Genomic DNA, 26,064 nt, shown 5'->3' on the forward strand with positions numbered 1-26,064 from the left:
GGCCCGCGGGCAGCCTGGCCTGGGCCGGGCCGGGCCGGGCCGGGCCCTGCCGCCGCCGCCAGGCCCCTCACGGGCCGCCTCCTCGCGCGCCCCCGGCGGCGCGGAGGTCGCAGCGCGCCGGCCCGCGGCACATGGCGGCCGGGGACGGCCGGGGCGGCGCTCCCGCGCGGGGTGGGGCGAACGCGGCGGGGGCGGAGCCGAGGCGGCGGGCAGCTGACGCCGCCGGCGTCCCATTGGCTGCTCAGCGCCGGGAGGCGCGCTCCTCGTTCGCTGCCCTCCCCGATAGGCCCGCGGCGGTACGCGGAGGCGGGCCGCCGAGGCACGGCGCGCCGCCATAGGCCACTTCGCCTGCCTGGGCGAGCTGTGGGCGTCGAGGGTGGCGTGATTGGCCGCCGCGCGGCAGGGAGGCGGGCCGCGGCGGCAGCGGCCTCCCGGGGCTGGGGTCCGTCTCGGCGGTAGCAGCGGAAGTCTCGCGAGGGAGCGTAGCCGGGATTTGGCGGCTGGCTGCCTCCCTCCCTCCCTCTCTCGCTGGCTGTGAGGAGCTGGTGTTTGTGTGGAAGGGGGAGGAGGCGGCGAAGGAAGGAAAGCGAGAGGAGCCCGAGCCCCACCATCCGCTGAGGGGAGCGGAGCGGAGCCCCCCTCGCCGCCCGCTGATCTCTCTCTTCCCCCTCCCTCCCTCCCCCTCGCCCCACCATGGCCTCCGGAGACACCCTGTACATCGCCACGGACGGCTCGGAGATGCCAGCCGAGATCGTGGAGCTGCACGAGATCGAGGTGGAGACCATCCCGGTGGAGACCATCGAGACCACCGTGGTGGGCGGCGAGGAGGACGAGGAAGAGGAGGACGAGGACGAGTGCTGCGAGGAGTGCGGCCCGCACCACCCGCCCCATCACTACCACCACCACCAGCCCATGATCGCGCTGCAGCCGCTGGTCTCGGACGGGGACCCTAGCGGGGCGGGCGGCGGCGCGGCCGGCGGCGGCGGGGGACAGCTCCATCTGCACCACCACCACCAAGAGGTGATCCTGGTGCAGACCCGCGAGGAGGTGGTAGGGGGAGACGACTCGGACGGACTACGGGCCGACGACGGCTTCGAGGACCAGATCCTCATCCCGGTGCCAGCCCCGGCCGGGGAGGACGAGTACATCGAGCAGACCCTGGTCACCGTGGCCGCCGCCGGCAGCAAGAGCGGAGGCGGCGGCTCCTCCTCGGCCGGTGGAGGAGGCCGCGTTAAGAAGGGCGGCAGCGGCAAGAAGAGCAGCAAGAAGAGTTACCTGAGCGGGGGAGGCGGCGGCGGGGCCGAGGGCGGCGGCGGCAGGAAATGGGAGCAGAAGCAGGTGCAGATCAAGACCCTGGAGGGGGAGTTCTCGGTCACCATGTGGGCCTCGGGTAAGTGCGCGCCGGACCCCTCCCTCCCCGGGCCCTAGGCCCTGCCGGGGGCTCCCCGGCTCGGCCCGGACAGTTTTGTTTTGAAGGGAGGCCATGTTTTGATGTGTGTGATGGGCGCCGCCATGTTCATCGCCAGGGCAAGTATGGCGGCTCCCCCGAAAAGATGGCGGGGTCTGCGCTGCTGCTGCCGCTGCTCCTGCCCGGCTCCGGCGGGGGGAAGGAAAGATGGCGGCGGCCGCCAAGATGGCGGCGGCTGAGGGGGGTGCGAGAGGGAGGGAGGCAGCGCGCCGCTGGCTCCAGGACTAGGCCGCAATGGCGTAGTTTCTGCAGCAGGGGGAGGCGGGGTGTGCGGGCGGGCACACGGTGCGGGGCGAACCCAGCCTCCTCGCTTCTCCCCCCCGTCCCCGCCCCGCGGCGCCCGCTCCCCCGCCGCGTCCTCGCTGCTCCCTCCATGCCTCCGCTCCCTTCCTTCCCTTCCCTTCCCCCCGCGGCCGCCCTCGCTCGCTCCTCCCGGCGCTTTCTTTCCTCCTTCTTCGCCGTTTCCCAGCCCTCCGCCGTCGCGCCTCCCCGTCCCCTCCCCCGGCGCCCCTCTCCGGCCGCCGCTGCCTTCCCGGCGGCGGCGCCGCCGCCCGCCCCTCGGCTGCCTCCGTCGCGCACCCGCCGCCCCATTGGGCCGCATTTTAATGCTGACCGCGGGCGGCGGCGGCCCGTGACCGTTATGTGCGGGGGGGGGGGGGCGGGGGCAGGGGCGCGCCGCGCCGCCCGCCCGCCTGCCTGCCCGCCCCGCCGCCGCCTCACCGGCTCTCCCTGGCCCGGGGACCGGCATCTTTCTCCACACCGTCCGCAAACGTGACCGGTGCGGGGAGGGCCGAGCCTCGGGGCCGCCCGGCACCGGCCAGCCGGGCCGTCGCCGTGGCTGTGGGTGGGGCCTGTTCGCCCGAACCGAGAGGCGGCGGCGAGAGGCAGACACCTTCCCCAGCCCGGGGGCTGCGCGCCCCCGCCGCTGACTGCGCAGACCCCGGGGCTTCCCGAGCCCCCTCGGTAGGAGCCGGGCGTCTGCGAGGCGTCTGCGAGCCCCCTGCGCCCAGCGGGGTGGCCCCGCTCTGTCCCGGGCAGCGGCGGCGGGATCAGGAGGGCTTTCTGGCTCGCGCTCCGAGGTGGGGTAGTTTTCCCGCGGTCAGGTCTCAAGCTTGGGAGAGGCTTTTAGGATAAGGTGCAGTGAGGCTCTGTGATGTGTGAGGTTTGTGTGCAGTTGTGAGTTGCTTCTTGTGGAACGATCTCGGAGGGAATAAAATCTTGGTATTACGAAGGCGTTTGGTAGCTGCAAGGTTTGGAATAAACCTGAAGCATCCCCCCGGTGTTTTATCCACTATTACTATTTTCTTACCTTTTCCTTTAAAGTAAGGGTGGATGTGACTTTTCTGTCAGTGGCAGTGTGTTCCTTGTGTTCCCCCGGCCCCCCAACTCCACCAAAAAACAAACGTATTCCTGGAAGCGAGGCTCTGTAGTCAAAACTTCTACACTAAAGTTACATAAGCATGAAAACTAACAGTCAAAGAGTATCAGCTCATGCCATATTTAAATTGCTGTGTGGTCTTCGAATGATTGGTTGATAATCCATTTTATGTATCGTAATTTCTGTGCTCCTTTTTAATTTGTAAAGAGCCTAATAGGGGTCAGGGTTAAAAGATACTGTTTACGTTCCTGGTGTGCTCTAAACTGTTTGCTTGGGTGTCCTGTGTGAACGGCCCGTGCTTGAGTGCTGAAGGAAAGGTATATTGAATGGCTGAATTCTCTTGCCTAATACAATGCAAAGAATGATTGTTCTGACTTTTTTAGTGCAGGTGGTTATTTAACGAGCTTTAGTGGAGAATATTTTTTTGTGTGTAATGTAGCTGCTGCAAAATGTTCTCAGAAATCTTTTTTAGGAGCCCGATACTCTGTTGACAGCCAATTGAGTCTGCTTCTTGATAAACTTCCGAAATCCTGTTTAGGAGAATGGGATTTCTATACATATCTGTGTATCAATACATGTAAGTGGAATTAAATTCACTTGCTATTTTTTTCTTAGAGTTGACTATCCAGGAAAGACCAAAGAGAATAGAAACAAATGTAGTCTTACAGTGTGTGAAAGCTATCTAAGATAACTGAATGCAAGTGGATGTATGACTTATGAGCTAGCAGGTCACAGGAGCTGACTAAGATCAACTGACAGTCAATACTCGCATGCATTTGTATTCTGTAAATCATAGTGCCCAGTCAGATGCTTCCTTAGAGCTTCTGCGTGCACATTATTACTTAACTGAAATGACATGTGTGCGTGATCAGTGCACTTGATTCTCTTCCCGCTGTTGCATGAGGTAACCTTACTGATTTGAGTGGTTTTACTTTTTATGATCATAAGCGTGCAAGGACAGTCTGGACAATATCCACCATGTATTTTACTGGGGATTCAATTGCACTGATGCGTTCTACTTGGTTAGTCTAACCATGATGCAGAAGGATGCAGAATACCTTTTCTAAGCTTAACTTCTACTCCTCCCTGTCAAAACAGGCTCAAAACCCTAAATCACAAAACCTGTATGTGAAAGAAAAGTATTAAAGTTTAACCTTCATCCCAAACACACACACTTCAAACAGCCTGTCATCATACCTTGCTCAGTTAAGTGTTATGAAGTTTACTGAGCCTATTGGGTAGTCTTTGTAACACCTTTTACACAGCTTCACAAATGTTGTAAAAGTGGTCTGGAGTGGTTCATGGTTGAACGTGGAAGTCCTGAGACTTCATTCTCTGTTTTCAGAGGTTTAAGGGGGAGGAACGAATGCCAGAAAAATTCCAGCAGAAGCAAAACTGGAAAACAAAACAAAGCAAACGACCTGCTTGCAAAAGGGTAGCTGTGCTAAGTTTTTCCCTGCAGAAACAGGGACACTTTATTTTGAAACAAAGATAGCAGTTTTGTGTCTGTATTTTGACATAATTAAACAGACTTGTGCACTGATGTAATTGACTATTTGGTTTAAGTATTTAGCAAAAAGTGTATCAACAGATGAACAGAAAACAAGGCCATGCGTCAAGATAAAACAATGAGCCCTATATTGCTGTTCTTGGGTATTTGAATGGGGAACAAGAGCGTTTCGCTTACTGCAGTGTGGGAAGACAATGTGAATTAATTTCTTGTTACTGTGTTCTAGAGCTGCTATATTAACTTGAACATAGGTCATTGCAAACTTAGGCGATCACAAATCTTTGTCTGTAAGTGAATATAACGTGATGTATCTGTTAGCACATCCTGAAATGTGTAGTAATAGTCTTAAGCAATACATAACAATGTGATTAAGGGGGACTACTCAATCCCTGTCTTTTTATGTGGTTACTTAGTTGCAGTACTGTTGTTAACAACCATTTAGACTTACCATGACTTCTCTTATCACCTTGGTATCTATGGTGATATCAAACTTGTGACCCATGATTACTTTAATTAAAGTATTTAGTTTGAAACAGGAATGCTTTGTTCTAGTTTAGATTAGCTTTCCAGATGAAGAGTGGAATTATTTGACTTTCTTCATACGTGAGAATAGAAACTAAACAATGGAGTTCTGTTCCTTGAGATGTTTAAAGAAGTGTTTGTTGCGGATGCTTCAGTCCTGTTCTTGCATTACGTTTTCTGAATACTGTCTAGCGTCTTTCCTTGTTATTTCCATTGGAGTATCCTGACATGGATTTAGAAAACTGTATATAGTTAATGGCCATTCTCCAAGTGAGACACCCCAATATGTACTAGGAGAACTAGTTTTTACAAAATGGAATTTGAGTACCTGGTAAAGACCAGATTCAGCTTGACTATTCCTCTTTATACCCAGATTAGGTATACAATTGTAGTGGGGAGGAGAAGGATTACTAGAAATCACTTCATCAGATTGCAGTTGCGGAACTAACTCTTAGACACAGGAACGTTTGGGAAGATGATGCTGAAATACTGGCTCCAGCAAATGTTAGAATTTCAGGCAACTTGGGCTTAGTCTTGAAGAAACGTTATATTGGTGTAAATACAGCTGCTTCGGAGTAATGATTGATTCTGTAAAGCTTTAGGATCTGAAAAAGGTTTTGTTTTGGCTTAGTTTATTATTTGCATAGATGCTTAGCAAGTTTAGGGCTGAAATAATGCAGCTGAACTAAACGTTGCCCATGGACGTTAAATGACCGAAGTACCCTCTTCCTAGATAGGAAAGACAAAGATACGGAAGTTAATGTGTGATTTGGAAAAGGACTCTTGGTAATCCAGGAAGCCTGTGCAGTGGACCCATGTTTTAGAATTTGGGGCGTTCATGCTGGGTTTTTAGAAGGTTCTTCAAGATCTCTTTAAAAACCTTTTAACCTCTTAAAACAGTTGGAAAATCTTTGATTTGACTACACGTTTTTTGCCCCGGCGATCTGATAACCGTCTGCTGTTTGAGTGAGTTAGTTGTCTTTTATAGTATAGGTGATAGACGAGTCATTTAGTTCAGTCCTGGGCCTATATCAAGGGTGGCCAAAAATCTCTCTGACGATGAATAGGGAATGAGCTTCCTATATAGAATTATTTTTCATAACTGAAGCAGGAAATGATTATCTGGTTACTTCAGAATATTAGGACGATGATCTGCTTTTGACTCTAGTTATGATAACACTGTAGGCTTTTGGTGTTCATAAACATTCAGTATGCAGTAAAATTTTTCCTAGTGAACCTTAGAGGGTAAGCATACGCTTTCAATATTTTCCTACATCTGTTTTATATGTCTTTTCACTTTCAAAACTGAAATATGCTGATGTGGTTAATCGCGTAATTCTCAGTTAGGTTGCCTCTTAGCCCCTCTTTGAAGTACTATCCTCTAACTTACTTTTGGCTCTTTCCTTGGGAGGTACGTGTCGTTAGTATGATGCTCATTCAGAAGGCCGTAGTGCTTCTGCGCAGTGCCTCACAAATGTTGAGGTCAGATGGTGACTGTTGATATATGCAGTGTTTTTTGTCAGTTCTTGTCTCCTTCAGAGATGCAACAGAGATGGGTGACATGAGGGAAGAACCTGTTCTCCATCTATGCAAGGCACGTGGGATAAAAAGTAGCCTAGTAGCCAATTAGGTGTTAAAAAGTGACAGACCATGTAGAATGGAATTTAGCATTCTGAAATGTCTTTTAATAACTGGATTATTTAACAAGCTAATTATGGTCCTTTGCTTCCAAACATGACCAATAAACTATTTTGGCTGAGGAGATCATGATGTGGTGGCAATAACCAAGCTGCTGCCACAGTGCCTTGGTACTGCACAGTTGCCAAATAATCCTTTATCACATAACTACATTTCAGCTGATCCGAAAAGCAAATGTTTTTAACTGTATGGTCATAAAAACAAAATTTAAGCTTAAACGTTCATCCTCTTAGCTGGTAAACAGATGAGCTCTTAAGCTGGTACCTTGAGGAGGAAGCTCTAGGCTCAGGTCTCATTGCTGTACTAGCAGGTGTACCTTCTGGGTTCCCTTTTGCACTCCTTATTTTCCACACGGGAGATTTGATTGAATAACAATATGTGTTCTCCCTTCTCTATTTCAAAGTAGGAGCTCAGAAAAGTAGGGGTCTAGAGATGGGAGTCCCAAGGTTACAGTCAAGAGTAACAGAGGCAAAATACTGATAGGCCTTCTTGGATTGAAAGTTGAGGGTCTCATTAGAGAGCCAGTGTATTCCAGGGATGTCAGCTGGGGCTGGCTACTATTCCAGAAATGCATGAAATCACGAGGTTCTGGGATGGGTGGATTTTCTGTGCAACAAAAGGGCTGCAACAGGTGGAGAAAATGTGGTAATAAGAACAAAAGGTTTTCAATAAAAGACTTGGGAAACGGATTCTGTCACATTCTGTCATTGATCTGTTACATGGAATCTGCTTTTCTAGTAATTTGATTTTCTCCTGCTTGAGTTGGTACTTTGGCTTGGTACTCTTTATTACTTCACCAGTAGAAATGTACTTAAATAATAGCCAAAAGATCTGACTGGCTAAAACGCAGAACTTTCACTGATCTTAGTACAAAAATATTCCTTTGAGATACTTGCTTTCAATGCAGAAGTGTCCAGTTCAAGATGTATATTGCTTGCATCGGTGGTGTGAGAGAAATGCAGATGGAAGGACGTGGAACATGAACGTTTATTTGGATACCTCTCTAATGTGTCCTTAACGGATGCATAGGACACCCTAGTTCAGGATAAAAGTCTATCCTCTTTAATGAGGCATAGGAGGGGGGTGATGTAGGTATCTTTGTTTGTAACAAATCAGTCTTTTTGTAGCTTTATAAACTGGATGAATATTGGAAATAATTATTAAGAGTCTCTAGTAGTGCATATTTTTGATGATAGGGTGGTTAACTAGTTGACGTAGCTTCAGATGGTGAGCTTATCTCGGAAGACAGGACTGAAATTATGTTTCAAATTCCTAACTGAAAGCTGTAACATCTCTAGGGGAGCAGTGCTGAAGATACATTTAGGCAGAATGCTTTATAGTACAGCAGATTTGGATTTTCAAGTGCTTTTAAGGGACAAAATAAAGTGGGTCAGATAGTATATAGCAGTTCAGTTCCTTTTTTCCTCACTGGCTCCATGGATCTGTCCGTATTTAGCTTGCATGGGTGGCATCCAGATTATCCTGGCATGGACTTAAGCCACATGGAATTACTGCACCTTATTTGTAGTGTACTTTTCCAGAGGTGTTATTAGAATGTGAGGGTTGTGTCTGTTTAACTTTGCTCTCGCTGCAGTATTTTTGATTTTTTTTCTGATGCTTCGTGGGAGGAAAAGGGGAAGTAATTTGTCCATTTGGACGTAACAGGTGCCAGGGCTTGCGTGAAGGCAGAAAACGTCAAGCATCCAACTCGCCTTATTTGCAATGAGAATATTGCTTAACTTGTCAGCCTGAGTGAAAGTTTGCTTGGACTTTAGCCTCCAAACTTTGAGCTGTTTAGTACAGCTTGTTAGGGTCTCACAAATAAACTTGTGATAGATCTGCGCATAGAGGATGTTGGTAAACTTTGGAAGGAGTGTGGGGGGGTTTGTTTGTTTGTTTGTTTGTTTTCCAAGGAGTCGATAATGTCATAGGATGGTCTGTAACTGGGAGATTCTGGATGCTAAAGAGCTATGCAGTCTGCTGCTACTTTTGATAAGATATTTCACTTTTGGTATGGACCAGATCTTCTATCTTGAAGGATGTTAGCCTGACACAGCACTTTAAGGTAACTATTTTATGTGGTGTTCTGGTCTGGTTTGGTGCAAACTCATTTCTGAAACTGTATGTACGTGCTGCTGTAGAGATATGCTTTTTGATATAGGAAAATTTGACCAAGTGTTTCTTATTTTGGCTTAATTATCAGGAATGTATGAAGTGATATCTTCTCATATTTTCTTCTTTGTCAGAGCAACATGTTCGTAGTTCTTCACGTTTTACTCCAATAGCCTATTTTAAGACATAGCAGTGGAATTGATTTCTGTTGGCAGGCTTTTGAGAAGGAAAGACACTGAAGGCTGACTTTTCTCAGTTTTGCCCTTATAATAGCAAGACAGTATCGTTGAATAGTGGGCCTTTACACTACAGACAGAAAGAAGATCTTAAGGAATGTTTGTAGAATTTCCCTGTTGACTCATGCATTTGATATGAGGCAGGAAATGAAAACTAGCTTCTATCGTAAATGTCATCAAATAGTCAAACTGGAAGTTCTGGGTAGCTGTTGAAATGGCTAAATTGAAGGCAGCCAGTCTCATTCTAGTCTGCAGCATGGAGAAGTCTTCACATCTAGCTTTCCAGAAGTTCTGCACTTCTCTGACTCATTGTGTATGTGGTTTTGGTTTTTTGTTTTTTGCCTCTGTATGCATTGCTAAATATCTTTTCTCAAGTTTCCAACTGCTTGGAAGAACAAATTGTTGCTGAACTAGAAGCTTATACCTGAATTGAATTTGTAACTCCTGCAGATGCTGTGAAACTTACTGTAAACCTTTGCTTAAGGTAAATCCAATTGCTTTCTGTAAAGCACTGGTAAAGACTGAAAGGTAGTGTGATGAATGAAAACTAGACATGAAATGAAAAATGGTCCAAAAAGTCACTTTTCAGTTTATTTCTAGTTTAATATTGAGGATGGTATTTTTGTATTAATGCTCCTATCTGTGAGTTGAAGTCTGTTTTCCTCTTTCACCATTGAACATATAAGTGAACTGCTATTTGATCTGGTAGATCAGATTAAACCTCAAACTAGCAGTAACATTTCTAGAAATAGCTCAGTGGCAAAGATTAAAAGCAGGCATTACAAATTGAATAGAAATTTGCCCTTAGTGTATTCCTTTTACTCACTTATGTCTTCTTGTCCTCTCTTTCCTAATTTAAGTTACTGAGTAATGGATAATGTTACTTCCTGTGTTTCTCTTTGGGGGGGGGGGGGTGAGCTTGCCTCATTTCTTCTCTGCCTTATGTTTTCCTGTCTTTGGCGGGGGGTGGGGGGGTGGGGAGAGGTATCAGTATTTCTGTCCTACTGCCTTGTGTTTCCATTCCTTAAACACGAGCTGTGAAATTCAACTTTCTGTTGTTTATGCAAATTTGACTTTGTAGTTCTTTTGTATATAAAGTGCTTTGCAGAATCCACTTCAAATAAGCAAGGCAGGGGAAGTAGTGTAGTGGCAAGTTCATTAACATTTAGCGGAATAGTCACAGCTATATTATGTAGGTGGGTGTGACACACCTGCGTTTTGTTACAGTTGTCCTAGTGCCCTTTGGGAAGGTGGCTTGTCAGGTAGGGGGTGGAGAATAAGATTGGTGCTGGGTGTTCCTCCCTGCAGGTATGAGCTCTGCAGTGAAGAGCTTTCTCTGTGTCTTTCTCTCTAGCTTCCATTGTTATAACATGTTAAAAGGCGAGAGAAACCAGTGTCTTGACACTTTCTAAGGTCTGAAGCTGAGCATATAACAGCAGGGCTTGCACTTGACTTCATTGCAGTGGTTAAGCACGAATCCATACGAGGAGCTCCAGAGCAGATAGAAAGTAGCATTCTCTTGCTGGCTTGCAGATCAAAGGTCTGAATGGTCTCTATCTGCTGTTTACACAGTAGAGTGGGAAGGAGCTTAGGCTCTTCCTTAGGCTTCACCACAGGCAGAAGAAGCCTCTCTGGGAAGGCAAACAGGCTGTTTAGTTTTTTTTGTTTTCTTTCAGACCTTTCTGCAACTGCTGAAAAACTTTAGTTTTATGAGCAAGCGCTGAAGCCCATTAAGCAGTTGTTCTTAGAAGCTGATGTCCCTCTTGGGACACTTCTGTTGGGGGCTAGGGGAGCCTAAAGGGTGTGAAGTTAAAGATCAGTAGTCATAACTCATTATGGTAAGTGTCTGCCACTCCACTGATAGGCTTACTTGTTACTGACTGTTGTTGTGATCCAAAGTGGGTATTATATCTTGAAAATGTTTGAAGGGAGATAAGTCTTTGCAGTGAATCAGGAAAAGGGCAATATAATCTTTAAAATGCAGCCAACATTCTTGTAGGATGGTTCTACTTATTTCCGTATTTGTTTGTGTTAAAGTAGATATGCAATTTCTGCTTTTTTCCTCACCCACTGTGTTCTTTCTATATTCTTTATGCTGTAACTGTATGGATGCCCTTTCACTCTTTACAGGTAGCATAGAAGTCTAAAAGTGCACTGTATTGTTTTAAGAATGTGCAGCAATAGTGAATTTATATTTGTAGGTGTAGCCTAATAACTTATATGCTGTTTTGATCTTCAGTATGTATTGAATTCAGTATTTTATGTATTTCAGATGATAAAAAAGATATTGACCATGAAACAGTGGTGGAAGAGCAGATCATTGGAGAGAATTCTCCTCCAGATTACTCAGAATACATGACAGGAAAGAAACTTCCTCCCGGTGGAATACCCGGCATTGACCTCTCAGACCCCAAACAGCTGGCTGAATTTGCTAGGTAAGTGGGAAGAAAGGATTTTTTTAACTGAAATGTTTTTCACTCCATTGGTTTAATTAAGAAACTGTTAGGGAAAAATTTAAATAGTAAATTTAGTGTGGCTTTTATTGTTCCATTCAATCATCTTTTAAAATAAAGGGTTTCCTTCAGAATGAAATAGTGAATACGGTATTGATAACTGAGCTTTATCTTCAGCAGGTTACTTCTGGTCTTTGGTTCTTGTTAGGTAGGGAAGGGCCTAAATACATTGACAGACTCCATCTTTGACAATGTATGTTTCATGTGAGTAGTATTAAATTCTTCAATGGCAAAGGATTAGGCAAATGAAATGCTGCATTCAGGTTGCTCAGTACAAGAAAGCTAGACTACAACCCTTATTTTGTAAAGCCAGTTACCGTGTATTGTGTGGTTCCCCCCACCCTGTTACCCTGTTTCTTAAACTTTTTTTTTTCTTCGTGGAATCATGCGTCATCCTCTTGTATGCTGCTGGGGTTTTTTCCTCCAGTTTTACAATTGTGGATATTTCATGGATTTTTTTTTTTTTTTTTTCCTCGTGAAGCAAAATTGTCACCCTTTCACATATTTTTACACTGCCTTGAATTACAACGTGCCTTTTACTTTCAAGAAGTGTCAAGTGGTTTTTACCCTCTCCCTTCCCGGAGCTCCTGGAAGCTCAGGGCCCCGGTGTTCAGGGTGACCTGTAGCCACCAGAGGGCAATCTTGAGGTCACGAGAGAGAAGCCTGGCTCTTGGAAGTTATGAAACTCAGGCTTCCCGTGCAGCTTCTTTCTGTGCGCACTGTGCTTGTAATTACCGAAGGCTTACTGCTCCTTTCAGTGTATGGGCAATATTAATGCTGGTGTCCCCCAAAATTTGAGTGCAACTACACTTTTTGCAGCTGTTATGATAACCAGTGTTTTTAATGTTGAAAGCAAAGCATGTATATGAAACTAAACTCATTTTCATTTGGGCGTGAGCTGGGTATTCTTCAGAGCTCTGGTGCAGGATTCCGTCACAGAGAGAGCAGGTAGTTGGTCAGATGTTATTCTTACTTCCTGCGTCAGCTAGTGAAAAGAGTACTACGCTTTTCTTTACCACTGGGTTTTTCTCAGCTACTTGCTGGATGACAAGGACTGTTGAGACTACTTCCAGTCCAGCTTCTTGGTTACATGGATCCTGGTATTCGGTGCGTGCGTGCACTCTTGTTTCTACTCCTGCATCTACGCTTAGATCTTACTGCTTCTAACCACCTTCTTCTGTTACTCTTCCTTCTGCTGCCTTTATGCTTGTAGGGGAGGATTGCAGGCACAGGCTCTTCTCACAATTATTTTCAGTAAAACTTGTGGATTTATGCACAAAATCTGTGGATTTTGAAAATTTCTAATAATATGTCCTAAAGCAGGGAGCAAGCACTGTAAAAGTATCTGATCTGGAAATGCACAAAAAAATTACGAATGGCTGGAAACAAGGACTTACTGGAAGTGGCGGGTGATTCTATTGATACTGCTGTTATTTGGTTTACTAGTGCCGATGGCTTTTCCTCCGAGACCTCCTGAAAGGCTAATCTACGTTTTCTTTGTGAAAGCAAATGTTCAAGTGATGTTCTGTGTATGCGTAGTGTTCCAGTTCTGAAATATTGCTTATACGTTTCTGCTACAGTCATGTGCCTAGATTTGGTATTCTCACTTATTTTAAAGCATGGTAGAACGTTTGGTTCTGTTAAAGATTTGGGTACTGAATAGCTGTGTTTCGCTATGAAGCTTAGATAGTTTCTCACAGGGTATTCTGCATGCAAACACTGAATGTTATTCTCCCGATTGGTTTGAATACTTGAAACGGTTGCCAGAATTTGAGCTTCTTGAAATGTCCAGATTGCTTCTGTCAGATCTTTCTGCATGTTCCTTAATATCGTCAAATGTACTGCATCTTTGGGTAGTAGTTATTTTTATGTTGAGAAAATAGTGGCACCTGGCAGTAGTATAAAATTGCCACTTTTTTGTTCTTGGTAGAATGTTCTAGAAAGTTCTAGGGCTAGAATTTGTAACATGATGGCAAGATTGAGTTTTGTTTGTGCTGTCTCTTATTGTACTTTTGGTATCTCCCTCCACAGCAAATAGAATGAGATCTGCTTTAGTCATAAGACAAATATACAATGGTAGGGTGAACAACAGGGGGCTTGTTGCTTTTAGCAATAGCCCCAAGATGTCCCAAACCCATGAACAAGCGTTCTAGGAGCTTAATTGTAAATATGTGGAAAATCTCAAGCATTAGCTATTTTAAGAAATCTTCTTTAATTTCTTGGTCAGGATCAATGACTATCAAAATTCTAATCTTGCCTTCAAAAAAGGGGGCGGGGGAGGGGGAGAGCCCTCCCCATTAGTTACATGTTGGATCCTAAAAGACTGTGTATAGCTGAGGCTGATAAAATACGGTTGTATTAGAACATGGCTTGCTAAAGTCTTGATTGTGTTGGAGTGAAGCATGTCGAGGGGACTCCTTGTAGTTAATAACACAAATTTAAGATCTAATACATGCAAATCTCTTCTACTAGTCAAAAACAATTTTTGACAGTTTTCTTGTACTGGAATTGGGTTTAGAGGTACTGGGAATGTGGTTGTTCGTGCTAAAAGAATATGCTTGTTAAAAAGTTCTTTGAAGGTTTCAAGCATTGCTTACTCTGAGATTTAGTTTGTAAAAACTCTCTCACCACTTACATTCTGAAAAGTCTGAGCAGCAAGTGAATTTGAAACTTGATTATCTTCAAAAATTACTGAGTAGCTTCATGTACTCTGAGTACAGTTTTCATGTTTCAGTAACAAAGTCATCTTTTACTGGCTTAAAACATTTTGTGCACAATACCCACATGTAAGGAAACAACAGAACTTGCTTGGAGAATTGCATGCTAAGTGTATTTTATGCACTGGAGAGCAAGTTGTTTTGGGATGCCTTCCTGTTTTCATCAAGGTAGTTGGAAGAACTGCATTTTTTTTCTTGCTTTTAACAAACAAAAATTAGCTACTCAAAACCAAGACAAATTCGCTCTTTAGAACTATGCAGCTTCTTTTGAATACGGTTAAATTGACTGACACATTTGCATTGATTCGTGGGAACAAATTTCTTAGGTTCAGTTTAAACACATGGACAAAGCCAGTGCGCTTGAATAACTTAAAACCTTTTGTGGCCTAAACACTTTTATGTTGGAACTGAGTTTTAGTCATAACCGATTTTAGGTGAGGTTCTGGAGTTTAGTTGTTCCTGTTGCCGAGTTGGTTTAGACAGTGGTAGGGCTGGGGGGTGGACTTGAACTCCTGAAGTACTCTGCAGCACTGCAACTTAAATATCTATAGGTTTTCAAAACTGCTTAGTAATTCAGTGTTCGAATGGGCATCGCTGCTGCTCAGCAGCTAGATGGCACTAGTACAGTGAGCAGTTATGCTGCTCATTGAGATACAGTTGTTCTTTGCTGCTTTTTTTGGTGCATTTGCTACTGAGTCATGCAGCAGGAATTCTGGACCCTTTAACTGGAGCTATTGCAGTTATTCCTGGAAAGGCTTTTATACATCCTAAAAGTACTGAACACGCTTTGAATAAACAAGCTGTGTCAGAACCTTAAGATATATTCAGTAATGAGTGGATGGATTACCATAAGTTATACCTGGCTGGGCAACTTATGGCCTTCTACAAATTATTTCATTCTATTTTATGACTCCTGCATTTTCTGTAGCCCACTTAACAATGTGATAGAATGAAAAGAAAAAAAGAACTTGTGCATTTTTCTTAGGCAACCTTACCTCAGAATGTGAAGTATGAGTTGCAAACGATCTGCTCAGAAAGAAATAAAAACTAATAAGTTGCCACATTCGCATTTGATACCTTTGACTGGAACAGTGAAAATCCCTTCAAGTGAAATAAAATGCTTCATCCTAGTCAAAATTGATTACAAGTAATTCTGTAGTTAGGTGTGAAGAAGTCTTTGCTGCTTGGCCCTAAAAGGTTGGGACGTAGGAAGGGCGCATGACGAAGACTTCTTTAAAATTCCTCTTAACAAAACCATTAAAACGATATCTCTGATTTTTCTCCCCCCTTCCTCCCCCTACCCTCTTGAGACATACATGACCAAACTGGCTAAAGACAGCAGAATACAGACATGAGTAAAATACCAAGAAATAAAAAGGGAAGATGCTATAGTTGGGAAATGGGCACGGTAATGAACCCTAGTGGTAAAAGCTTTCCTTTCCTTTCCATGGCTTTATCTTCGGCTCTTAGTACCCTTTCTGAAAGAGTTCCATTGTAAGAACTGCCCTTCCTGTTGAGACGGCCCTCCAAAATGGATAGAAAACAAAGAGGAGGAAACTGCATTAGAGTTTGAAATTGGACCCCCTCCTTAAAAGCGACAAAGCATTCTGGTCGCCTAGATTTATATGACTTAAGCCTCTTTCTGGGGTATAGGATTGCCTGCTGTTTTTGTTCTCGTTGCAGAAAAGCTTAAAGGGCAGTAAACTGACAATTACTTCAAAGTGGTGTTCTGGCATCTTCCGGGGGAGGGGAAATCTCTTGCTCTGTTCCACATTGCAAAGGTCACTTTCTCTGTTTAGCATACAGGATGATAACTGGAACAAAAGTAGTAATTGTTTTTGCCAGAGCCTTGGAGTGAAGGAGAACTTTTCCGTTTTACAACAGTTTTCTGCCTTACTGTGACCAAAACATGCTGACACTGCCTGTGGATTCTTTGATTGTAGATAGATTCCTAGGACACTTTGCACCACTTCCCTTGTGTATATTTATCCAAAAGCCAGTCTAGCCAGTTTCAGGAGTTCTTTGGCACAGATAAATTCTTGCAGTGGCATAGAGCCACAGCACTTGCGTTACTTCAGCTTCAGCAGAGCGGTTCAAGGGGGTGTGGTAGAGCAGGGGAACAGATCAGAAGTGGAAACGATACCACTGATAGATAGAAGAGGAGGAAATTTTTCTCTACTCTTAGAGATCAGGTCATCAGCAAAGGCGAATATCACTGTTGGTCATCGGAGACCTTTAGGAAAGTGTGAAAGTAGTTGCCTGAGAGGGAGATTAATACAGTTCAGGTTTCATTTATACATTGAAGGAGAAGAAAAGATGCAAGAACACAGAGGTTTAAGAGGAACAAAAAAAAGGGAGCTACCAGAACAAGCAGGAAATTTCATACTGTTAATTGCTGTTGCCTTATAGATTTCCTTTGTTCCTAGCCTTAACATTAGTTTGTGGATCTATATTATGATGATGATGATGATTATTTTTAAGTTGGATCTCTCTCCACACCAACCAGTTGTGGAGGCGGATAGGGGTTTAGGGCAGAGGGGGTTGTTCTGTCAAGGTGCAGTTCTTTCAGTTCAGCTAGGTGGCTGAAGGGATGCAGTGAGCTGTTAGATACTTCCTGGTACTGTACAGTGACAGAGTATCTTTCATTTTTACCTGTGTATTTGTATGTCTATATATATATATATTTTTTTTTCCCAGAAGAACTGAGTGGTTTAATGCCTGTGATTTCACTCTCTTAATCTTCTCTATGCACAGATAAGAGAGTTTCCCTTTAGAAAGCTGATGCTGTGGACTCATTGTTGGTTTTGCCATACTGTATACCACTTTCCCTCCTGTCCGCTTCCATCCTAAATATGGCGCTTCAAGCAAGTCAACAGATTTAGCCTTTAATTGCAGTGTGCCAGTACACTGGTCCAAAAAGTACCCTCCCTAGTTTCTCCCAGAAAGCCAGTCTGCATTTGTTACTACTAGGTATGGCCCATAGTAGACTCACTGCAGAAATGAAAATTCTGGTCTTGCCATGTAAATTGACTTTCTGCAAAGGCAGCTGCCCTATTGAAAGTTCCACCCAGGTATCAATGTGTGTGTCTGTAGTTGTTTTAAGTAGTGGTATGTGTTAGAGTTCTGTTTTTGATTAATGTTTCAGGCTAAGAAAACTTGGACGGAGCTGGTAGAGATGCTCTACTGGGTGGGAGCGAAAAGTCTAACCACCAGCAAGAGGGTGGAGCTACCTGCAACAGTGTAATTAAGATCAACAGCCCAGGTTCTAGTCTGGTCTCCTTTTGCAGAAAGTTAATTTTAAAGTAAGACCAAAATCTTTTTTTCTAATACATTTAAATATATAAAGTCTTTGAATTCTTCTTTGAGTGATTGTCCACATGGATTCTACTCCCTTGGGAGAAAGATTAGACTGCTGACAAAATGATCAGTTGTAGTCGCGCTTGTGGTGTGCGTGCTGTCGTGCCTTTAATGTACAAAGGGCTCAGCTGTTCCTCAGCTGCTTTTTGCTGCCCATGGCACCGAGATATATCCTGGACAGTGTTTGGTGCCTCGTCTTTTTAAAGCGTGCGCTTCTATTTTGTTGACTAGCTTGGTTGCCCATGGAACACTGTTACAGTTTTGGGTTTTAGGCTCAAGTTGCTCCCTCCCTATGCTTTCAGCAGAAGTGAAGATTTAAAACCTACCCCTCTGTGAGCGGAACTTTGTTGTCGTTTTATAGTCAGTAGTAACGCTAAATGTTTGTATGTTCAAGTAGGCTGCTGGGCTGATACTCCTCCCTCTAGAAACAAAGCTCAAACTAGAAAATAAGCTTATTGCAGAAGGGGAACACTCCTCATGTTAGGTGCCTGTTCAGACACTGAACTGAAAAATGCAGGTGTACGTTGAATGAAGTTCCAGTCAGTCCCATGTCTGACCATGCAATTCAGCTGCGATTTGTACCCCCGCCTGCCTGACTGTGCTGATAAATCTTCCTGACTACACTGACCAGGGTATTCTCTCTCATTCCACTTCAGCAGCCGGTTATGGATGACTCTGTCACAGCATTTATTTTCCAGAGGTTGCTTCAAAACCAGAGGCAAGATATAACAGTTAGGGATAGGGCTTAACACAGTGGAGACTGGTGGTATCCTATGCCAAATAGAAAGACTGTAAGCTTTACCCACTAAAGCTGTTTGCCACGTCTCTCAGTACTGTTTCTTCTTTATCTAGTCTGCATCTTTACAGAGTCAGTTATAACCTCAGAACAGTGGTGTTTTCACTGATTCTGATCATTCTATGAGCATAGGTTTGTGGCTTAGTAGGGGTATCTCTCCTTTCTTTCTTTTTTTCTTTTTCCTTGAGGAGTGACTCGGGCAACCTATAGCAAACTGATGGTGTTGGAGGTAACGGAGGTATTTTTGAGACTGTCCTTTAAGAACGTTTGTTCTCTAATGCTGTTGACCCACGGCACTATCAGCAGAATGTCCCATGTTCTCAAAGCGTTCTCCTGTGTACCCATTTTGGCCTAACGGGTGCTCCTTTCTATGCCTCCTTCTTCTGTGGAAGTCATAGAGACACAAAGGAACCCTCTCTGAAGGGTAGTAGGAAGTTTTCTTACAGATACTGTAAGAAAGTTGTATGTGTTTTTCCTCTAGCTTCAGTACCTGTACTACTGTGAATCTTAACCCTCGCTGGAGTGTAGTCAATTGGTTAATCCCGTTCTCCTGTTTGTATTTAGTTATTCTATACTTTCCTCAAAGAGATGCATAAACTGAACACAGCACGATCTTCTCTGTTCCAATTATATTAAACTATGAAATTTAGTCAGGTCATTGAAGTTGGTCTCTAGTCTTGGAAACAGAAAAGTTGTCAGAAAGATGAAGATGATAAAGAGGACAGTCTACAAGAACAGAAGCAGATTGCTGTGTTCAGGATGTCCGGTGTCTCCTTAAATGAATGGGATTTTTAGGTATACTGCTGACAATGGTGCAAGAGGGTGGTGAACGCAAATACTTTGCCCCCGTCCTCTAGGAGTTGTTAATATCTGTAAATGAGGGGGCTGTTGAAGCCTGTGAAAGGCATGTGATAACCCTCCAGCTTCCAAATTTTTAGTCGTGTCCATATACTTAACCTTTGCAGGGGACTGTGGCGTTCTTCAGTTAGTGCTGTGCGTAGTCCATGTAGCCTGGAGATGGCTGAGCAGGAGTTTATTTTGAATGTCCACTTAAAAAAACAAAACCAAAACCAAAAAAAACCCAGCCACTGAATCTTTGGGTTTTGTTTTATCTGCAACACGGCTAACTGGCAAGCGCTCTGTCCATACATGGTCACTTGAACTGTGCTAAATCTTGCAGCATAGAGAAGAGCTTTAGGCTGTTTCTGAGGTGTCAGTGATAACCCACAGTACCATAAGAGACTTCTCCACCACCCATGGCTCCAGTGGCACTTGGAAGAAGATCTTTCTGGATCCACTCTTCAGGAATTCTCAGGGATGCTTTTCACTGTCCTTGCCTTAATTCATCCTCACAGGGCCCTCCATTCCTCTCTTCTCTGATCCATGCACATGAGGAAGGCAGGTGAAAGCACAGATTTCAGCCATATTCACAGGAATGCAGCAGTATCAAAGAGCACTGGAGCTATCTGCAAAGAAACAAATTCTTCCCCCGTTTTTTCCATATCTGTTTTTAGGAACTCTCCTCATGGTAGCTAAAACTGCCTTGGATAGCCACGGTCACCTCTGCTTCTTAATGCTAAGAATAGTGATTCTGGTCATGTTAATTCTTTTGCTAAATTTCAGACGCTCATCTCTGTTTAATTTGGACCAAAGAAAACACCAGAAAACTTAGGAGGAATCTAAGTGCCATATCTGAGATACAGAATTATCTGTTACTGTATCATCAGGGAAAGTAGTTCAGGAACTCACATTAACAATCTAATTTCTTTGCCCCAGCAGAGTTTGGGAATGGGTGATATCTCTTGACTTAGATAAGTGAGTTTCAGCTGTATAAGATACATTTACTGAGTTGTCATTTACACCTACGTGCTTATGTTGAGGCTTGCTCCGCTAGTAGTTAAGGCATCTCTTTCAGGCTTTGAGGAAAGCACTACAGGTTTGAGAAATAAGGGTAGGTAAAAGGATGATGCTCTTCCTTGGGAGTACTGTCCATGCATATGACAATCATCAGGCGTCCAGAGAGGTAACTGTTAAAGCAGGACTGTTCTAAAACTGTTGCTTACAGAGAGTCATAAGAATATATTTGAAACCTCTAATTTAAATGCACGTATTAGTTTGCTGGGCTTCCCGTGTAGGCAATGGAGAGTCTTAGTGGGGCCCATAAAATAGTGGTGGATATCCCCATCAGTGACCAAAAGTAAACAGATAATTTCTTGTCAGTTGCTAAGAGTGGAATCCATGTGTACAGTAATTTAAGAATAGCTATTACTGTTTCTGTGGTTATAACGTTGTCTATGTAGACTCCACAACTTGCCTGCCATCCCTGTTTCTGCAGTGTTGTCTTCTAGATTCTGGTATGGTGAAACTACTTAAGAAGGTTTGAGATCTACTGTCTCTTACGTCCTGCTGCAGGGATGGGAGAGGAAGTGAAGACACATAGGCCACATGGGTACGGGCACAACAGAAATGGAGTTTTCAAACAAAACCGCTTGACCACAGTTAAACCAGCAACAGCCTCTCTTTCCATGTATTCAGAGAACTAGGAAGGTAGTGTTAAATGTCTTACTCTGTATTTGAGAGGTGCTTCTGGAAAAGCTGAACTTGCAAAATGCCAAAGTACGCTGTTATTGTGAGGGTTTTAAAAATATTAAACTCTGAATGCTACCGATGCACGTAACACTAGTGAATAAATCTGTGCATTATGCAAACAGCTGTGGGAGAAGAGCTGTCTACTAATATTTTCCTTTTTTATTTTTAAGAATGAAGCCAAGAAAAATTAAAGAAGATGATGCTCCAAGAACGATAGCTTGTCCTCACAAAGTAAGTGAAGCTTTCTTGGCCTTCTGAGTTGGTAGTAATTTGTGGAGCAGAATTTTGTATTGCTGTCATTCTTTTGAGAAATAAGTAAAATATCTTATTGTAAGTAGATAATACTCAGTTAACTGTATTTGAATTATCACTCTTTAGAGGCTTCCTTAAAAACTTTTCACTGAGTAATATATTATTCCCATTCCTTGTCTTAAGGTTAGTGCATCCCTAATCTTCTGGTAACCATGATGCACAGCCCCTAACATGCTGGTTTTACTGTTGTGATTTCCTGCCACTCAAGAATACATACTTGAAAGAATGTTCTGAAAGCTGTTCAAAGTACGTTCCTAAGATCTATATATCCTCTGCTTGGAAATTATCACAGATTGGGAATCTAGATCAGGAATCAGCAATCTATGATGCAGATGCCAAAGTTAGCATATTGGAAGACTCTGAATTATATTCTACAGAGCCGGAAGGTACATCATCTTGAGAGAGAGGCATCTGGGAGATACTGATTCTGATCCACTGGGAGCTGAGAAGCTTCTGTCTTGAATAGATGTTGCCAGTCACCTAGATTGGTAGCATCTAGCTTTACTGAATTACCGAGCTTCTGCATAGCTTCTGTTAGTTGACTTAGCCAGTAATGGAAAAAGAGAATTACAATCTTGCTGACTTCTGGTCTAGATATTGTGAGCCTAAGCAACTATTCTGTACAGATAGCTAATAGTACACACTGGAGAGCATGAATAGAAGGCTTTTTTCGGCCAGCTGTAGTCTAAGCGGTTGTCGCTTTGGGTTAAGAATTCTTCTTTGTGTTTATGTTGATTTCCAATACTTCATATTCTACACATGTCATTAATTCACTGTACTGTAGTACATGGAGATATAGCACCAGATTGAGAAGGAATGCTTACCCCGTACAGTACTGAAGAATGCTGCTTTCATTTCTTTGATTTACTTTTTCATAGCCTCAACTTCATCAAAATAGGGGGAAAAAGAATATTCCTATCCTTCCTTCTCCTTTCCCTACTAGGGTTTCTAGGTTTGTGTATGTATGACTTCAGTTTGAAATAAATGGTTGCAGAAAACATAGCTGTTCCTCTCAGAGGCAAGTGAGGACTTCAAAATAAATGCAAACAGGTTGATTGTGTGCTTATTTTGGTGCTTCTTTACCCCACCCAGTTCTGTGATGTGCAGTGGTAGTGGCACAACACTTTTTTCAAATTTGCCAAAGAAATTGTAGTGCCTGGAGAAACTCTTCTTGAAAGTGGTAATTCTCCCCTTAAGAAATAAGACATGCTTAGATGTGGTTATTAGTTTTGAAGAAAATAGTTTCTGAAGAAGCAGCCTGCAGAATTGAAGATTATTAGTCGACTGTTCTTTAGCTTCTGCAGTTGAACTTTATGCCTCATACCGCTGTGATGTTGGTAGGCTAGTTTCATGTAAACATGAACAACATCATTTGATGTACGCATAGAATTGAAAATTGTTGTTAAGATTTCATGAAGCATTTTATACCTAGAGAAGGACCTTTGTAAAAACATATGATAAATATCTGTTGTCTAGCATTAAAAAGCAAAAAAGGTGTAGTGAAGAGAGTTCCAGGCTGCTATTGGTTTAAATGTACTCTAGAATCAAAAGTACTGTTCCTGTATCAATGCAGCATGTACCCCAGATAAGAGATTAAGACTTCTAGCTCTATACCTGAGTTAATGCGAGTATTTATTGTTTTTAGGTTGAGCTGGCGCTAGCTCAGAGGTACCCCAACCTTGTTCCGTTCCTCTAGTGTTTTGTAGGTTTAAACTGCAGAAGCAGTAGTAGTCTCTTCTATCTGTTTCAAGTGGTAGTTATCAATCTACTGCCACAGAAGGAAGCCCTGCCAGTATGGACTAGATAGTTTCCAACACATGACAGCTTACAGAAACGATCTTGCTCTCCTTCTTGTCAGGATTGAGGAGGGACAGACTAGGAAAGCGTGGAGCAGTGCAGATGTATACTGGACCTTGGAGAATACTCTGTAGTATATTAGAGGATATACAGTACATTGGAGTACTGTAGTACTCCAGAATATGGTACATGGGAGAATATACCATAAGTAGCCATGAACTCCATCATTCTATCTTTTGTTTTTCTTAAACTGTGACTGCTTTTGTTCAGTTTATTCATTTGCTTCTATTAGAACTTCATCTTCTCCATAAGACTGTCCTGTTATTCAGTTGCATATGGTTCATAATATGAAGTGAGGAAAGGTTTTTTTTTTTTGTTTGTTTGTTTTAACAGCTTCTCAATTGATTAGATTTCATGGGATTGCTCTTTTTAAAATCAGGGTAAGGGATCTACTTCTTTTCAGGGCCAACTTTTAAGAAGGTTTTCAGAATATGAAAGCACTTTTTTACTGTAGCAGATAAAACTCTATCAGAACTGGCTTATCCACTAATTGAGTTTCACTGTTCTTTTTAAGGGCTGCACAAAGATGTTCAGGGACAACTCTGCCATGAGGAAGCATCTGCACACTCATGGCCCTCGAGTACACGTATGTGCTGAGTGTGGCAAAGCCTTTGTGGAGAGCTCCAAACTAAAGCGACATCAGCTAGTTCATACTGGAGAGAAGCCCTTTCAGGTATGCTTAACTTCCAGGCATAATTACTCCATGTATAGACTGGTAACTCTAACTTAGCTTCTGTTTGGGGATAATGGTTGTCTTCTAAATTAGATAAGACACTGAATCATCATCTTAAATTACTTGAAAGTCACCTTAAGCTAACTGGGCTACCTTTTGTCTATTTCTGTGGCCTTTTGATAGAAATCAGCAAATTGTTTGTGTGTGTGAGATACCTTACAATATATGTTGTAAAGTTACCCACTTTAAGAAGGAAATCTGCTGTTACTACTCCTCCTCCTCCCCCTTTTCAACTTATGGCATATGGACAACTGACTCTAGGGGTCTCTTTGCTCCACTGGCTCATCATACTAATTTTCAGGAGTGGGTATTAATCAGTTTTCAGTAAAATGATGTTCAACACTGAATCTTTCTCCATTCATATCAAGTCACATGAGCTTCTGCCACCAGAGGTCCCCAGGCTACTTAGTATGGCATTTCTTATTCGCGTAAATGTTCTTCCCAGTGCTTCGATGTCTTGAGTGTATCTGCTTTCTCAGCTATTCCTGTTGCATGTATATTTTTGTTTAGTTTCTTGGAGAAATGAATGTTTCCAGAAATTTGACTTGCAGTCCTCAAGCGCTTATAACAGCTCCAGCATAAGCAGCTATGTATCCGGATAAATACTGGCTGCTAAACATGCTGCCCTTTTGTATTGAGTCCGTCTTGAATCTGAAGCTGGTAAAAGGAGCAAATTCATCACTGAAATTCTGATGTGAAACATTGTTTCTGTTTTCTAGTATAGCTTAACAAAATACTGTTTGGGGGACACAGTGGTTTTGGTTAAGTGTTTGCTTGCAAGCTTGAAGTTATTCTCCTCTTTAAAAATTGATATACTACTGTGATTAAAACAGCCTGAAATATCAGTTTTATTTTTGAAAAGCAATTTAAGTGATGCCCACAACTTCATTTTGATTACATCAGGTTATTAAGTTCTTATGCAATTTTTACTGGCTCTTATTTTTTTTGAGAATGATCTTCAGCATCTGGCCTCATGATTGTGCAGTCTGGTGACTCAAAGGAGAGTCATTTAATCAATGATTAAAACGGCAACTGCTTTTGTTAGCTAATGGCATTATCTTTTCCTTTCAACAGTGCACATTTGAAGGATGTGGAAAGCGTTTTTCACTGGACTTCAATTTACGCACACATGTGCGAATTCATACTGGCGACAGGCCCTATGTTTGCCCATTTGACGGCTGCAATAAGAAGTTTGCGCAATCAACTAACCTGAAATCTCACATCTTAACACATGCTAAGGCCAAAAACAACCAGTGAAAGTAGGAGGAGAAAGTTCTTGAACTCAAAGCATCTTACAGGAGAATGATCGGGAATAAATATGCCTCCTCTTTGTATATTGTTTCTAGGAAAGAATTTTAAAAAAGAACCCTACAAACCTAAAGGACATGTTTTGATAAGTAGTAAATAAAAAGCAAAAAAACACAAAACAAAAAAAAAACTTTAAGGTGACGTTGCTAAGATGCTCTACCTTGCTCTGTAATCCCGTTTCAAGAACACGGTGTTTTGTAAAGCGTGGCCCCGACCGGAGGGGTCAGTTCATGAACTTGCATCAAAAAAGACAATTCTTTATACAACAGTGCTAAAATTGGACTTCTTTTCACATTCTTATAAATATGAAGCTCACCTGTTGCTTACAATTTTTTTAATTTTGTATTTTCCAAGTGTGCATATTGTACACTTTTTGGGGATATGCTTAGTAATGCTATGTGTGATTTTTCTGGAGGTTGATAACTTTGCTTGCAGTAGATTTTCTTTAAAAGAATGGGCAGTTACATGCATACTTCAAAAGTATTTTCCTGTAAAGAAAAAAGTTATATAGGTTTTGTTTGCTATCTTAATTTTGGTTGTATTCTTTGATGTTAACACATTTTGTATAATTGTATCGTATAGCTGTAATGAAATCATGTAGTATCAAATATTAGATGTGATTTAATAGTGTTAATCAATTTAAACCCATTTTAGTCACTTTTTTTGGAAAAAATACTGCCAGATGCTGATGTTCAGTGTAATTTCTTTGCCTGTTCAGTTACGGAAAGTGGTGCTCAGTTGTAGAATGTATTGTACAGGCACTGACCTTTTATTAACACCTGATAATATGTACATCCCATGTAATAGAAAGGGCAACAATAAAACAGTGGTCCTAAAGAAAGAAAATGGCAGAAAATGATCTGTAAGCACAGTCTATTTTCTTTTGTTGTCCAGAGCAATTCTAGTTCCTCTTGAACCTCCCAGAAATTGGAAGCTAAATAAACTCAAGTTTCCTTTA

General features: G+C 43.0%; 1 protein-coding gene across 1 annotated transcript; it reads left to right on the forward strand.

Moving 5' to 3' along the window:
- Positions 1-321: 321 nt before the first annotated feature.
- Positions 322-26,064, forward strand: YY1 (YY1 transcription factor). The gene is made up of 5 exons (XM_068947027.1): positions 322-1,390; positions 11,197-11,359; positions 21,067-21,127; positions 23,580-23,738; positions 24,873-26,064. Exons 1-5 carry the CDS (start codon positions 694-696, stop codon positions 25,053-25,055), a joined length of 1,263 nt encoding a protein of 420 aa, XP_068803128.1. The 5' UTR covers positions 322-693; the 3' UTR covers positions 25,056-26,064.

This window comes from Struthio camelus, chromosome 5 (genome assembly GCF_040807025.1).
Source record: "Struthio camelus isolate bStrCam1 chromosome 5, bStrCam1.hap1, whole genome shotgun sequence".
Lineage (NCBI taxonomy): Eukaryota > Metazoa > Chordata > Aves > Struthioniformes > Struthionidae > Struthio > Struthio camelus.

What these genes read in the sequence shown, in the direction of transcription:
- YY1 (XM_068947027.1), top strand. Translation starts at nt 694, where the DNA reads ATGGCCTCCGGAGACACCCTGTACATCGCCACGGACGGCTCGGAGATG. An exon ending in GGTCACCATGTGGGCCTCGG is followed by an intron (nt 1,391 to 11,196) that starts GTAAGTGCGCGC and finishes TATGTATTTCAG; the next exon opens with ATGATAAAAAAGATATTGAC. An exon ending in CAGCTGGCTGAATTTGCTAG is followed by an intron (nt 11,360 to 21,066) that starts GTAAGTGGGAAG and finishes TTTATTTTTAAG; the next exon opens with AATGAAGCCAAGAAAAATTA.